We start from the raw sequence: 13,761 nt of genomic DNA, 5'->3' as shown, positions 1-13,761 counted from the left end.
CACAGGCCACGACCCCCTCCAAGCAGCTGGGCCTCCCCCACGTGCTCCAGAGACCTCTGGGTGCAGCCCGGTTTACAGACTCCTGGACAGCAGGGCACAGCGGGCAACCCTGACGTGGGAACGGCTGACGAAGCACCCACCCAAGAGCAAGACTCAGACGCCCCAGCCGGACGGGAAGCCGCCCGAGCCCAACAGCCGGGGTGGTGAGCAGGCAGGCCGGACGCGGCCTGTGGACGGGCGTGGTGGGGCTGCTGTGAGAACCGCCTCCTGTTTCAGAGACAGATACGCGGGGTCTGGGGTGAAAAGACAGTGAGTGGTGGATCGGTGTCGACACTCCCGGGGTGGGGTGGGCAGGCAAGGGGACAGGACGTGGGCCACGCTGGGACGGCCATGTGGTACCATCTACTGTTTCTACACATGTTTGAAATTGCCCATGAGATGGGCTTTGAAGCTCAGGCACTGGGGCTGCCCCAGACCGAGATCAGAGGTCGCGGTGGTACCAGCTGAGCATTGAGTCAGGATGACGGAGGCCTGGCCTGGGTGCCCTTGACCCGCCGTCCCCTCTCTGGTCCGTGGAGCCTCTGGACAGGCAGACCCGGCAGCACAGGCCCCAAACGTGGGAGCAGACGTGACGGGTGCTGGGCCCGCCTATCGGGAGACCTGCCCCGCGGCTGCCCTCAACAGCCCCGAGCCCCACCCGCCGTCTGAGGTCTTGGGGCCACGCACGTCAGACCCTCCTGCGCAGGTCTCCCTCCTGCTCGTTTCAAACTCAAAACCTGCCATCCAGTTTGAGACAGGACGCGGCACGACACGCAGGGCTGCGGTCGGGCGCACAGCTGGAAACACAGCGGCTTGGACCCGGCGCGGCCCCTTCGGCCCCTCCCTGGCGCCTGGCCCACCTCCTCGGCCCGCCGGGCCTCCACATGCTTGTCCAGGAAGGTGCCCTCTAGCACGGAGCCCACGATGGTCAGGCCCTTGCCGGCCTTGAGCTGCGAGGTGAAGGACAGCAGGCGGGGGTGCTTCACCTGCTGCTCGGCGTCCAGGTTCACCATCACCAGCACCTGCGGCCTGCCGGGCAGCGGGGGGTAGGGAGCTGTTACCACGGCAACTCGCCACCACTCTCACCCCAGGGGAGCTGCGTGAGACCCCTCCCGGGCCACATGCCCAAGGCTCCCTGCTGGGCAGCGGGCTTTCGCTGCAGGTAAAACTCGGGGTCTGCGAGGGCAGCCTCCCCACCCTCCTCCCAGAGGCGAGAAGACTGTCAACGCCTCCCACCCACGGCAGGCCCCCGAATGGGTCAGCTCGCCTCCCTTGTCCTCCTCCACCCCCGATGCATGACCAGCGGGCGCTGAGACCCGAGTGACCAGCCCAGGCTGATGTAAGGGACAAAGGTGCTAACAGCTTCCCTGACGACTGTCTCCTGGCGGGGGGGCGGGTACCGTCTTCTCCCTGCAGCCTGCTTTTAGGAACAGGCGTCCGTGGGGTCAGAGGGCGTGAGGACACTCACCTCCAGTTCTTGGTGTGGAGGGGGCCGTGCTCCACGTGCAGCAGGGCGTAGCGGGCGGCGTTCAGCGACAGCCCCCGGATGCCGTCACCCCACTCCTTCTCGGCCCTGCGGGGGGCGGGGGGCGGTGGTGAGGCCCCGCCCACAGCGCTCCCAGGTGGCCGCTCAGGGCCTCTCGGCGCTTCCGTGCCAGAGGAGGGGGCTTCCCAGAACGAAGCAGCAGGACATGGGGAGGGGCACCTGGTGGCACGGGGAGGGTGGTGGCGGCACTGGCATCCACCGAGGGTCTCAGAGTCGGGGCCATCAATGGGGCAGAGGAAGGAGAGGGCGCTGGTGGTGGGGGGGGACTCTGACTCACGGGCCGTGGCCCGGCTCACCAGCAGGAGTGGTCATGGCCCCCAGACCCTCCTTCCAAGCCACCCTGGAGGAGCTGGGAGGGGACTTCAGGCAGCGTCCCTGGAGGTCCTCCCACGCCCCGTGCCCTGAGAAGCCCACCCCAGGTCCCATCTCCCCAGGGCCTCGCCCCCGGGAGGGGTCCGGGGGGTCCAGGGGAAATGCCCCAGTGATGGGCCAGGGGCTGTGAGATGCACTTAACCTGCCCACCGTTTCGGTTTTTTACGGTGTACCTTTCAGAAACGTCTATTTCTGAAAATCCACCGCACACCAGTGCTACCGTTAAGCACTGCTAAAAACGTACGTTATAGTTACACATAGATACACATAGACAAACCTAATGAAACGTAACAAACGTGGAGTCAATTCGAAGGAGCAAACGCGGTCATCCCCCGGTTAGGAGCCCACAGGCAGAACCCACGCAGCCCCCGCAGGAAGCACGGGCTTTGACCCCTCCGCTGCCTGAGGTCCCTGAGCACCCACCCCGGCAGAGGGGCCAGTGGCAGCTCACCCACGGTACTCGATGTACTTGTAGATGCAGCCGGCAATGAGCATGGCGCAGAGGGCGTAGTACCAGGAGCAGATGAACATGAGGGCGAAGCACAGGCTCATGCCCAGGAAGGAGAGGGTCCTGGGGGACAGGCAGCTCAGAGGGGGCCCACGCCTCACCACCCGGACCCCCAGATCGGCACCTGAGCAGCTGCCTCGGACCCCAGCAGAAACCCTTGTTTTGGTTTCATCAAGGGCACAGCAAGGATGCTATGACCGGCTCCTCCACCCGGACCATCTCAAGGGCTGAAACGGCCCCGAGGCGCCTACAAGAGACCGGGCTCGGAGACCGGGCTGGTCCCACGAAGGAGAGCCAGGGACCCAGGTGGCCCCCAAGACGCACCACGTGCCCCAGAGAAGGGAGGGGACCAGGCTCCCTACGGCCTCTCACCAGTGGTAATACTTGAAGCGCGGGCGCCAGTTGGGCGTGCGCAACAGGGTCTGCAGGGCGCAGGCCAGGTTCACGAACATGTAGCACATGAGGAAAAACCTGGGGACACGGACAGCGGCGTGAGGGGCGGGCCAGGTCCCGCAGGGTCCCGCCGAGCTGCCTGAGCCGCCGCCACCTCCCCCGGAGCCCCCCTGCCCACATCGCGGTCCCCTCCCGTGGGGTCCACCTGCCCCGTCATCCACCGCCTGACCCCCTACTCTGCGCTATGCCCTCCCATCTGCCGTCCCCTGAGCAGGGGCCTCACGTCCCCAGGGTGGCTGCCAACGGGGCCAGCGGCCACTCACATGGAGAGGATGGGGGCCACGCTGTCCAGAGAGGCGATGAGGATGCCAGTCTCGCAGATGAGGGCCGTGAGCAGCAGGGCCCACGTGGGCTCCCCGTTGGCCTTCCCGTGGCCAAACACCTGCCAGGAGAAAGGCAGGTGGGCTGGGGGCCATGGGGGGGTGGCCGCAGCGGGGGTAGGACGCAGGAAAAAAAGCTCCTGCTCAGGCGAGAAGCCAAGCTAGTCGGGTCCAACCCAAAAGAGGTCTCAGAGTTGCGGCAGAAACAGAGACGGACTTCTCACGACACGGCCTGGACCTCACCCAGCCACGTCCAGGAAGAAAACCCGACACCCAGAGGGCAGACGGCGGCCCAGGTACCGTCAGACCCCAGACGCCCTCATCGAGCGCAGGCAAGGAGGCGACACCCTCGAGCACTGGACGGGGCTCTCCCCACAGCACACGCCCGCTGGGAGGATTCTGTGCGGGCCCTGCTGCAGGCCCTGGGTCCTCGAGCACAGCCCTGCGGGAGGGCAGGGCTCGGGAGGCTTTCCCAGCAGCCTTCCTCCTGCGCAGCAGGCCTGAGAAGGGAAATTCAGAACACGTGGCAGACACAGGGTGGGACAAGAAACGCAGGCCTCGGGGTGGGCTGCCAGTCTGGAGGCGGGGACGTGGGTCCCACCGTCTTCAACCGTAAAGATCACGCCTCGGGGCAGGATCTCTGGCCCCTCCTGACGCGCTCCTTCCAGGGTGGGGGGGGTTTCCCGGCTCTCAGCAGCGGGCTCACCTGAAGGAAAGGGACGATGCCGTCCCGGGCGATGGCCTGCAGCAGGCGTGGGGCCCCCGTCAGGCTCTGCAGGCCGGCCCCACAGGTGGAGAAGAAGGAGCCAATGACGATGACCCAGGGGGACGGCCAGGCCAGCATGCCAATGACGAGGTTCCCCTGCAGGGCCTCCCCGAACCTGGAGGGGCGGCGAGCTTTCAGACACGAGCTGAAGACAGAAACCTTCTCCCACCTGCTGAGTGGGAACGGCCTCTCCCGGGAGCCCCTGCACCCCAGCTCTACCAGGATCTGAGGTCACTGTGTGGGCCCCCAGCTCCAGGCTTGAGCAGGAGATGGACGCACAGGTCAGACCCCAACACGTGGGCCACAGGGCCACCTGCTACACAGAAAGCTAGAAATCCTGGGGTTCTCAATCCCAAAGCTAAAATCACCTTCGAGAAAACCAGCCCTGACCCCACGAGTTCCCAGAAGCCATAAATGAAACGTACTTATCTCGTAAGATCACGCCTTCAATGCAAGCCCCAAACAGCACAATGCAGGAAAGGTCTGCGGCTTGGGTCAAGGACGCAGCAGGCATGATGCAGTAGCTGAAGCCAGCCCTGGACCAACCCCACACCCTGCCCACCCTGCCCGCCCTGCCCTGGGCCCCATGCCGTGGCCTTGCTCTGTGGGGACCTCAGGTCAGTCACGACAGGCCTGGCCTGCAGGGTGACCACCACAGGCACCGAGCTAGAGACCTCGCCGGCTGGGAAAGGGGTGAGCTCAGTGAGAAAGGCTCCACTGGCACCTCTAAGCCAGTGAGCCCACCTGACAAGACTGTGATGTGAGCACACCCGTGGCTACACGTTAGTAACATGACACACGTCACAGTGTGGGTACTACACGCAGTTCTCGGACAAAGCCACGTTCTACCATCAACCCAGGCTGGCGTCCAGGAGTCCGTGTTTATTTTCCTAAGTCAGGCCAACGCCAGCCCAGCCCCCTCTGAGAACGGGTGTGTGGCCAGAACTGCCGGAAGCAGGGAGGCCCGCCCAGAGGCACAGAGGGCCCGGCGGTGAGTGGAGAAGGGCACAGAGCCGTCCGACCCTCAGCACCTGGCCCCCACGCTCGATCCCCCGAAAGATACAAATGAAAGACGTGGTCACGATGGCCAGAATGGTTCCAGTGGGGATGGACTTCTGGGCGTCCTTGAGGTCCCCGGACCGGTTAGAGCCCGCCATGATGCCTACGGAGATGGAGGGAGAAGTGATGGGTCACAGGCACTGATGGCACCTAGGAGATGCCACCCCCCGGCCCGCCCGCCTGCCCGCCTGCCCGCCCACCCTGGCCCATCTGGGGCAGAGTCAGAACGGGCCTGGGACTTCCTCACGACGCAAAGGAGAGACCCCCAGCCTGCATGCCAGGCCTCACAGAGCCAGGCTTGACCTCTCTTCACATCTTGGGTAGGCTGCTGCAGGACATGTGGGCAGGTGCCCACATGTCCCCCACGCTCTCCATGGGGACAGCCAGCCCAGCTGTGAAGTAAGTCACGGTGGAGACCAGGGAACAGCTCATCCCAGACGCTGGCCACGGACGTCAAAACCAGACCTGGCCTTCGCGTGCATCCGGCTCCGACCTCATCCCCACTCTGATCTCCGCTGATCCCCGTGGCCAGGAGTGAGAAACTCCCTGGAGAGTGAGGCCAAATGCTGACTCACTTCTGGGGCCAGGCCTGGGTCAGAGCGTAGCTCAGCCTCAGCACAGACTCCCCGCTGGCCTCAACCCTCCTCCTTCCCACGCGGTGACTGGCCACCGCCTCCGCTGCCGCCGCCCCCCACCCCACACTGGTCACTCCACTTGGCACGTAAGTGTAAGTGATTCCTACTGGGATCAAAGAAAATCCAGGTGGTGGCAGGTTCGTTTGACACCTGTGATCCTATCCCAGGCGTGGCCTGACAGAGCCCGTGGGCATGCCACAGGGCGTGCAAAGACCCACATCCACAGAGGAGGTCTCCCCGCCCTGATCACTGACAGCGCGGGGACAGAAGTACAGGAGAAAGACCCCCCAGGGGCCGGATCCACACCCCCCCATGCCCGTCCAGGTGGCACCGTGACCCCGCCTTCGCAGGGAGGCCACCTGCCCCAGCTCCGGGCCTCGGGGAAGGCAGAGGTGAAGTTCGGAGCAGGGCGAGCAGCCCCTGGCAAGCCAGCCTCCCGGAGCGTGGGGACAGGCCTGAGTGGGGGCCAGGCGCGAGGATGGCTCCGGGCCCCTCGGTTGCCCAGCACCAGCCTGGGGGGCCGGGGCTCCGCTGTGCTGGGCCAGGCTGAGGAACACCCAGGAGCAGGTGTGCGCCCACGGGTGTGTGTGTGAGCGTGCGGACCAGTGTGTGCGTGTGGGAGACTGTGCACCGGGGCCCTCCGGGAGGTCACCAGACTCTCTTATAAGGACAAGGACGCTGCAGTTCCTGCCCTCTGACGGCCCTCGGGCCCACTGCTAAGGGCCAAGGTCGCAGGGCCACTCCGAATAACCTGGGCCTCTCACAAGAACACGGACAACTCCTTGACGCCAAAAGCTCCTGAGCCCCCTGCTCAGACATGTGGAAGACGGAGACCCTTAAGCTCATCTTTGAGCCAAAAGGAAAGGAAAGAGGGGCGGGGGTGGGCGTGTTAGAAGAGCTGAGGGGGCCCTGACCCGCCGGGAGCACCGAGGCCTCACCGGTCACGGAGGGGAAGTAGATGCCGACCAGCATGGTGAAGTAGGTCGTGATGTCAGTCAGCACGTAGGGCAGCCCGCTGGCTCCGCCCTCCTCCGGGGCGGGCACTGAGGGCACGCCCTTCTTCTCCACAAACACCCCCTTGTCCGCGTACGCACTCCACAGGTTATCTGTGGGGGGAACGGGCGGGTCATGAGACTCCACACCTGCCATCAGGGCTCCGCCACCGGGTGACCCATCCCCACCCCAGACTCCAACTTCACACCAGGACAAGGACAAGTGACTGGGAGAAACTGCCCTCTAAGAAAACTATTCTCTCCTAATCTCTGAATGAAAGATTTTGGTCCTTGAGTCAAGTTTGATGAAAAAACTTACCTTGTACAACAATCTACCCCGGAGGAGCTGCCTGAGGGACCCCGCCCGTTAATTATTTCCCTTATCAACATCCTAATCCCCCGTGCCTGCCGCTTTGCAATTCTAAAGATAAAAGATCAACTCTGAAGCCCTGACCTGCTGCCTGCACGATTCACCTGGCGTCTACGCCTCTGGGGAGAATCGGCCCAGAGGGACCCCAATGGGCCAGCAGCTGGGGACGGGGTGATGTGGCCACAGGCTGGGCAGCAGGACAGGACCCAAGGGACTGAGCTCAGACGGCCCGGCCCCGGCAGAGACCCGCCAGACGCTCACCCAGGAGGACGCCGCTAACCACACCGGGGATGCCCTGGATCTCCGTGAGGTTGTTCTGGACAAAGTACTGGTCGCAGGAGACGCCGGCCGTGGATCCGTTGCAGAAGAGGCCCCATAGTGCAGTGGTCGCTGAGCCATTGTTGGCGGCGTGGACTTTGGCACAGACGTCGAAGCTACGTCGGGACAGCGTGCGGTTCCCCAGCAGACAGATCCTGGGCAGGAGCAGGTGGTGAGACGCCTCAGCCACCGCTCTTCTCCGTAAACAAGTGGAGTTCGCAGGTCCCTCGTGAGGGGCTTCGGACCCCCTCCACTCAGGGTGACAAGAGCATTCGCGTGAGGGACCGGCCCTCAGCAGGGTTCCGGCAGCACCGGGCCCCGGTCCGTCCTGCCACCCTCTGCTCTGGGGCGCCTGATGCGGAGTGAACGGCCCGCGTGGCGTGTCCACGTGTGCATAGCGGCCGCCCACCTGGGCTCCTCCTGGCCCAGACCGGTGGGGCGGCCCGGGGGCTCGCTCGCTCGCTCTGTGACCCGGAGCTACCCCCTTCCGCGCGGCATCCTCACCCGAAAGGGGACAAGAGAAGACCCTGCTCAGGGGCTTCCACGAGGACAGGGCCACAGCCGGGAGGAGCTCGGTGCTGCTGGTGTCACCAGGCCTGTCCTGTCCTCGCAGACAGCACGGCCACGAGAGCACCGCGAGCTGCTTGCCCTCGACCCGGCCAGAGTGGGGACGTCTGCGGACACAGGGCGCCATGCCCAGCCCAGCCAACGTGGTCGGCGGTTAAGGCCTGGGCCACAGACTGGGCCAGGAAGCCGGCCCAGAGCCGGGCGGAGGACTCACGGGATGTCAGGCGGGTCGAAGGCGGTCTTGACGACGCCGGCGTAGATGGCAAGGATGGACAGCACGACGCAGGCCAGGAACACCAGGGCCAGCTTGTTGACGTACTTGACACCCACGAAGACCACCATGGCCATGAGGGCCAGTGTGCAGGTCCCGTACAGGCGCATGTTGTGCAGCATGGCTGTGGCCTCGCCGCCCGGCCCCTCAGCCTGCACGATGGCCGCGCTAGGGGAGATGTAGGTCTGCAGGGAAAGGGAGGTCAAGAAGGGCCACCCACCCCTCCCCAAGATGACCACACGGGAGCGCGGGGCCAGGCGCGCCCCTGCCCCTCCCAAGGGGCCCTCTCTGAGGGGGTGCGGCACTGGGATCCCCCTTCCCCGTGAGCCTCCACGCCAGCAGACGCCTCTGGGACAGACCCTCAGGGCGCGCGTCTGCGGCCCGGACAAGGGAACCCGCCCGAAACATAGCACTTACCAAAAAAATTTCAATGGTTCCCAAAATGTACATGGCCCCCGCGAACGTGGTGCCCAGGTAGAAGCAGAGGCCCACGGCCCCCCCGAACTCCGGCCCCAGAGACCGCGATATCATGTAGTAGGAGCCGCCCGCTGCAAACACGCCAAACGGGAAGCGGCGGTCACGGACCTGCCGCCGACCGCGCACACAGACCTCCCGGGGCAGACGGCCTCGTCCACGGAACGGGGAGCCTGGCTGCAAGGGTGGGGACACGCGCCTGCGTCCACAGGCGCCCTCCCCCTGCTGGCGGCCGTCTTTGGAAGCTGTGACTAAAGGAGGTCGGGCCACAGTCAGGAGCCTGGACCCCGACGGCTGTGCCCGTAGGAAGCCTGCGGCTGACGTCACACCCGAAACCTCGACTCAACTTTCGCCCAAGATTTAAAAAGCCTAGAGCTCTTTAGTCATCCTTAGTGTGTCACACCTACGGATACAGTGACACCCACGGCCTCGCCAGCCCGTCCCTGGTCGTCCTGTCTGTCGGCTGAGAACCCCCTCGGACACTGACCAGGGACCATGCGGGACACTGGGCACTGGAGGACATCTCAGGGTGCAGCCCCCTCCTGAAGAACAAGCAGGGGACGGTGTAAACGCGACAAGAAAATCCCTGGAGGCGTTTACGTAGATTCCCCGAGGAGAACCCCAATTTCTCAGGGACCCCACGTGCACGGGCAGGCACTGGGGGCGAGCCACAGGGGGGCACCCCACCCTGGCCTTAGAAAAGCCCCACTGTGCCCTCGGTGGGGGGGGCACGCCGGGGGGGAGCATCACGTGCAGGTGGGGGCCGGGAGCCGCCTGAGTTCCACTGCCCAACGGCAGGGTCACTGCCGACGGGGCCTCTGGAAGGGAAGGGCCTGGCCGCACCACGGGGATGTCCACCCCTCCAGATGTGGAGATCCATCCTGTGGGCGGGTGAGGGCGTGTCCGCGCTGGGACCCGCCTTCTGCCGCCCCTGAGGCCGCCCGGGGTGAAGGGTGAACGTCACACGAAGTGGCACGTGTGCCACCGTCCACAGCAGAGCCCGCTTGGTCACTCCCCGCCATTCCCAGCTCTCCGTGGCACCCTTACCTGGGACCACGCCATTGGTCGCGATTGCACTCATGGAGATTGCGGTCAGCATCGTCTGCAGAAAGACGGGGGCCTTTTAGAAGAAAGAGTATTTGTAAGAGCCACCCCGGGAGGTGGACGGCATCAGGCCTGGGGCAGCGCCCGCCTGCCGACTCCCGGCTCCTGACCTCAGAGGGCTGCTGAGTAACCAGGCGCCAGAACGCTCAGGACCGCAACCCTGTTCTCTCCCACTTAACCCCCAAAGCTGAGCTCCTGTGAGCCCCCCAGGAAACACCCGACTCAGGACCGCCTTCCTGCTTCCAGTGGGCGCCCACTTCCTGATGGGATGCAGGGGGACCCCCCTGTAGGCCCCCACCTAGGTGCCCCCCGGGCCACCCACCCCACGGGGCTGGGGGGCTGCCAGAGCCTGTCCAGTGCAGGCCTTCTCACCCGCTGCTCAGGAAAGCGGCCACACCTGTGGGTTGGGGCGCAGTTACTTCACAACCCGAGGACCAGAAGAAATAGCCCCTGGGAAGCCTGCAGCCTCAGTGCCCACCTGACTGGTTCCTGCCAGGGACATTTCTAGCTTAACAAAGGCCCTGCTCTGTATCCTGCTTTTCATCGGTTTTTATTGGGAGAGAGGCGGGGTGATTACTCCAAAGATACTTCCAGGCTCATTAAGGGAAAGCGGTGCAGGCAGAACAGCAAGAAGCTTCAGACAAGACCTTCAAGCACGACCCCACAGGGCCAGGAAGGCCGTGGACACAGAGGCGGCCCGGGGCGGCCGGGGGACGCAGCTGGGGTCAGGCGGGGCAGCAGACTGGCGTCGAGGGGACTCTGGCTCATCTGCATCGTTTGATTCTTTCAGGTAGATGGCACTTGGGGGGCTCAGAGCGGCTGAATCACCCTCCTCGTAACAGCAACGGAGAAGGGGGAGGAGGGAGGCGGGGGGCAGGTGCTGAGGGCCACTTAGGGGCTGAACGAGGCACGACAAGCTGTCGCAAGGAAAGGCTCCTGGGCCGCCAAGGCAGACGGGGACGTGGGTGCGGAGGCCACGTGGAGGAGGGCCTGGTGAGCCGGGTGCAGGGCTGAACGTGTCACCAGTGGGCAGGGGACCTGGTCTAAACGCAGGACGGGATGGCCGTGAGTGGTGGCCACCAGGGGACGCTGACCCCTGGCTTTGCGGAGGCGGGCCCACGAGACTGCCCCTGGCCCGTCGGCAGCCAGCGCAGGTGAGGGGCGCCCTTGGGGCTGGGGACCCCGGAGAGCCCCGACGTCCAGCTGCCCCCGCCCCACTCACGCAGGTGCAACACACGGACACGATGAGAAAGGACTCCAGGACGCCGGCCGCCCCCACGATCCAGGTCAGGCGCAGGAAGAGGATGACCCCCAGGATGTTCTGCAGGCAGGGCAGGTAGACGCCGATGAAGGTGCCCATGCGGGGGCTCTGGAAGGGAGGGGGCAGGTTCCAGGGCCGGCAGCGCCTCCCCCAGGGCCCCCCGCCCCGCCGGGAGCCGAGGCCACACCGTGGGCCCCAGAGACCGTGAAGAGGTCAGGGGACAGGAAGACAAAGGAAGACCAGCAAAGGCCACAGCTTCAGCTACGTGGAAAACAGCTGAAGCGAGGCCAGGGCTTGGAGAGAACCCAGAGTAGGACCCCTTGAAACTGTGTACAAGGCCCTGAGTCCCTGTCTTCGCAAGTGAAATGCTGACTCAAGAGTGAATGATTGGGAAACGTGAAGACGTATCAACAGAAACAGAGAAGAGCTGCTGGCCTGGGGAACCGGCAGTAATTCAGCCTACAATTCTGCCGCATCTCGGAATCACGAACTCCCAGTTCCCTGAAACATATAGGTAAAGGCCTGACACACCTTCCTAAGTTGTTTCTGCAGGAAGCAGACACCCACCAGATGGAACCTGCTGGCCACAAGCACACAGACCCCAGACCGGCTGAAACCAGAAGGTTGATGATGCTTGAAACTTCACCTTGATGCCAACCAATCCGAGAGCTGTCCACGAGCTGACCGCACCCTGCTCCCTGACCACTGTAAGACTACCCCCTGCAGGGTGGGCACAGGGTCTGAGGCGCCAGCCCGCTGTGTCCCCGCTTCGCCTGGCAAAGAAATAAAGCTATTCTTTCTCTTTCCTCCAAAACCCCGCCTCCGTATTTCTATTCAGCCCTGGTGTACAGAGGCCAAGATTCTGGCAACACCCTCACTGCCCAGGTGTAGGGGGGCGGGGGCAAAGCCACGTCAGTGCCCCGGGGCAGAGAGGGGAGAAGGGCTCGGCCGCCTCCCCCATCAGGGGCGCAGCGGGAAGGGGGGGAACTTAGACAAAAGCGGAGGGGCAAGCTGATCTGGGCTCTGTCCGAAGCGACTGCAGGCCAGGTCCCCAGGAGACCACGCGGTGAGGGGAAATGCGAGGCCGGAAGGAAGGTTAGGGACCGGCCACCGTTCCCTAAGCTACACGGGGTGCAGAAGCACCACGTGCAGAGAGAAATCTGCCGTGTCCTGACCCACCTGGAGGAAGAGGCCAGCGAGGGGAGGGGACCCAGCGAGAGTTCGGAGAGGCCGTGCCACCTGTGAGTCACCCCCTTCCCGAAGGCCCCGCAGCACGGCCGACCAGATGCGGCCTGGGAGAGGGTCGCCCCGCCGTGGGGTAACTGCAGGAGGGTGCCTGACAGAAACGTCTTCCGTAACCCCAGACAGACTACAGCCGAGCAAACCTGCCCAGAGGAAAGCTCAGGAACAAGGCCGGGGCCAGCCCGTCCTGCCCGCCGGCCAGCGTGACAGCTGCGTCAGGCGACACAGTCGGGATTTGGGGACACCTGGCTAAAAAGACAAGAGGACGTTTAATGGGGGAAGCTGCTTAAACTTAGATGAATAAAAGGAAAAAAAGCTGGAAAGATCTGCTCTGAAAACATTTCCTGTGAAAGGGGCCAGGCTGCCTGAAACGAGGCGTCCTGTGGAGGCTGCGGAGACGTGGCCCAGCCCGCTCGCTGGGCTGAAAGGCGGATCCCCCTCAAAGGAAGCCGGGGGGCTTCTCAGGGTGAGAATGGAAGGTCGACACACAGGAACGCCCACGCCAAGAAGGCTGGCGTGGGGCTGGCATGGAGCAGGGACCCCAGGGAAGTAACCCAAGGGGGCGCCCGGGGAGCGTGGAGGTGGGTCAGAAGCCTTGGGCAGACTCGGCCTGAGGCCTGGACAGCACCCAGCAGCTGGCTTTTCACGCCTGGGCCCTGAGCGCCAGCGTCCGGGGCAGCCCGCCCCCCCGCGGACCCGTGCCCTGTTTGTGGCGGTTCCCGGCCCCGGGCGCAGGACGGTGGAGAAGGCTGAGGGCAACACAAGCCGAGAGCGGCTCCGGCCCTGCCTTTGGCCTCAAGGACCGTGAAACACCAGAAGCAAACCCTCCAGCCTCACGGGCGCGGGGCCAGCCTCAGGCCCAGCCCCTGTCCCCGTGCAGCGGCGAGATGACCCTGAGTCATCCTGAAAGGCCGTGACGGGGCCCCCGGCACTCCCATAAAAGGCAGCTTTGAAGGATCAACCTGGCCGGTTACAAGGCCCAAGATACTAGAGGTGCCCAGACCCTGGAGAAGGCACTTTTGGGGGACCGACCCCCCATCTCTGTGCCCCTTGGTCAGGGGGACAAGGGCCGCTCCCACGGACCCATGCCCGGGGGTGGGGCGGCCGGGTCATCCCGCCAAACCTGCCCACCTGGCCACACAACGGTTGTGCTGAGGGTCACGGGCGGCCTGCGTCAGCCTCTGGCACCGGCTCCCGGGTCCCCTGGGGACGGGGCCAGGAGCTGCCCGCCCTGTGGACCTGCCCTACGCGCTGCGTGCAGCTCAGCAGGCTGGGCTTACGGGACCTCCCCAAGGTCTCTGCACAGAATCCTCGGAGAGCTGGGCGCATCTTAGGAGAGGCTCCCAGAGGTAACCCCTCAGAAGTAAGGCTCCCAGGAAGGTGGCAGCAGGACAAGTCCCGACACTGAGAAACCAAGTCGGGGGAGGGGGGGTCCAGGGGATCCGGTGGGGGCGGGGAGGCCCT

General features: G+C 64.8%; 1 protein-coding gene across 2 annotated transcripts in view; it reads right to left on the bottom strand.

Moving 5' to 3' along the window:
• The window catches only part of SLC12A7 (solute carrier family 12 member 7), a gene marked incomplete at both ends in the record, with an annotated part of 40,570 nt that overhangs the window by 11,583 nt on the left and 15,226 nt on the right, over positions 1-13,761 (bottom strand). For both annotated transcript variants that reach the window (XM_079703713.1, XM_079703712.1), the window contains 14 exons: positions 900-1,068; positions 1,508-1,612; positions 2,409-2,528; positions 2,838-2,936; positions 3,182-3,300; positions 3,945-4,119; positions 4,430-4,487; positions 5,068-5,166; positions 6,637-6,804; positions 7,322-7,533; positions 8,160-8,401; positions 8,634-8,764; positions 9,738-9,792; positions 11,017-11,163. In XM_079703713.1, coding sequence (XP_079559839.1) covers positions 900-1,068; positions 1,508-1,612; positions 2,409-2,528; positions 2,838-2,936; positions 3,182-3,300; positions 3,945-4,119; positions 4,430-4,487; positions 5,068-5,166; positions 6,637-6,804; positions 7,322-7,533; positions 8,160-8,401; positions 8,634-8,764; positions 9,738-9,792; positions 11,017-11,163 — 1,899 coding nt within the window. The remainder of the gene's footprint in view (positions 1-899; positions 1,069-1,507; positions 1,613-2,408; positions 2,529-2,837; positions 2,937-3,181; positions 3,301-3,944; positions 4,120-4,429; positions 4,488-5,067; positions 5,167-6,636; positions 6,805-7,321; positions 7,534-8,159; positions 8,402-8,633; positions 8,765-9,737; positions 9,793-11,016; positions 11,164-13,761) is intronic.

This window comes from Hyperoodon ampullatus (assembly GCF_949752795.1).
Source record: "Hyperoodon ampullatus genome assembly, chromosome: 4".
Taxonomy (NCBI): domain Eukaryota; kingdom Metazoa; phylum Chordata; class Mammalia; order Artiodactyla; family Ziphiidae; genus Hyperoodon; species Hyperoodon ampullatus.
This window is presented reverse-complemented; position numbering and strand designations above follow the sequence as displayed.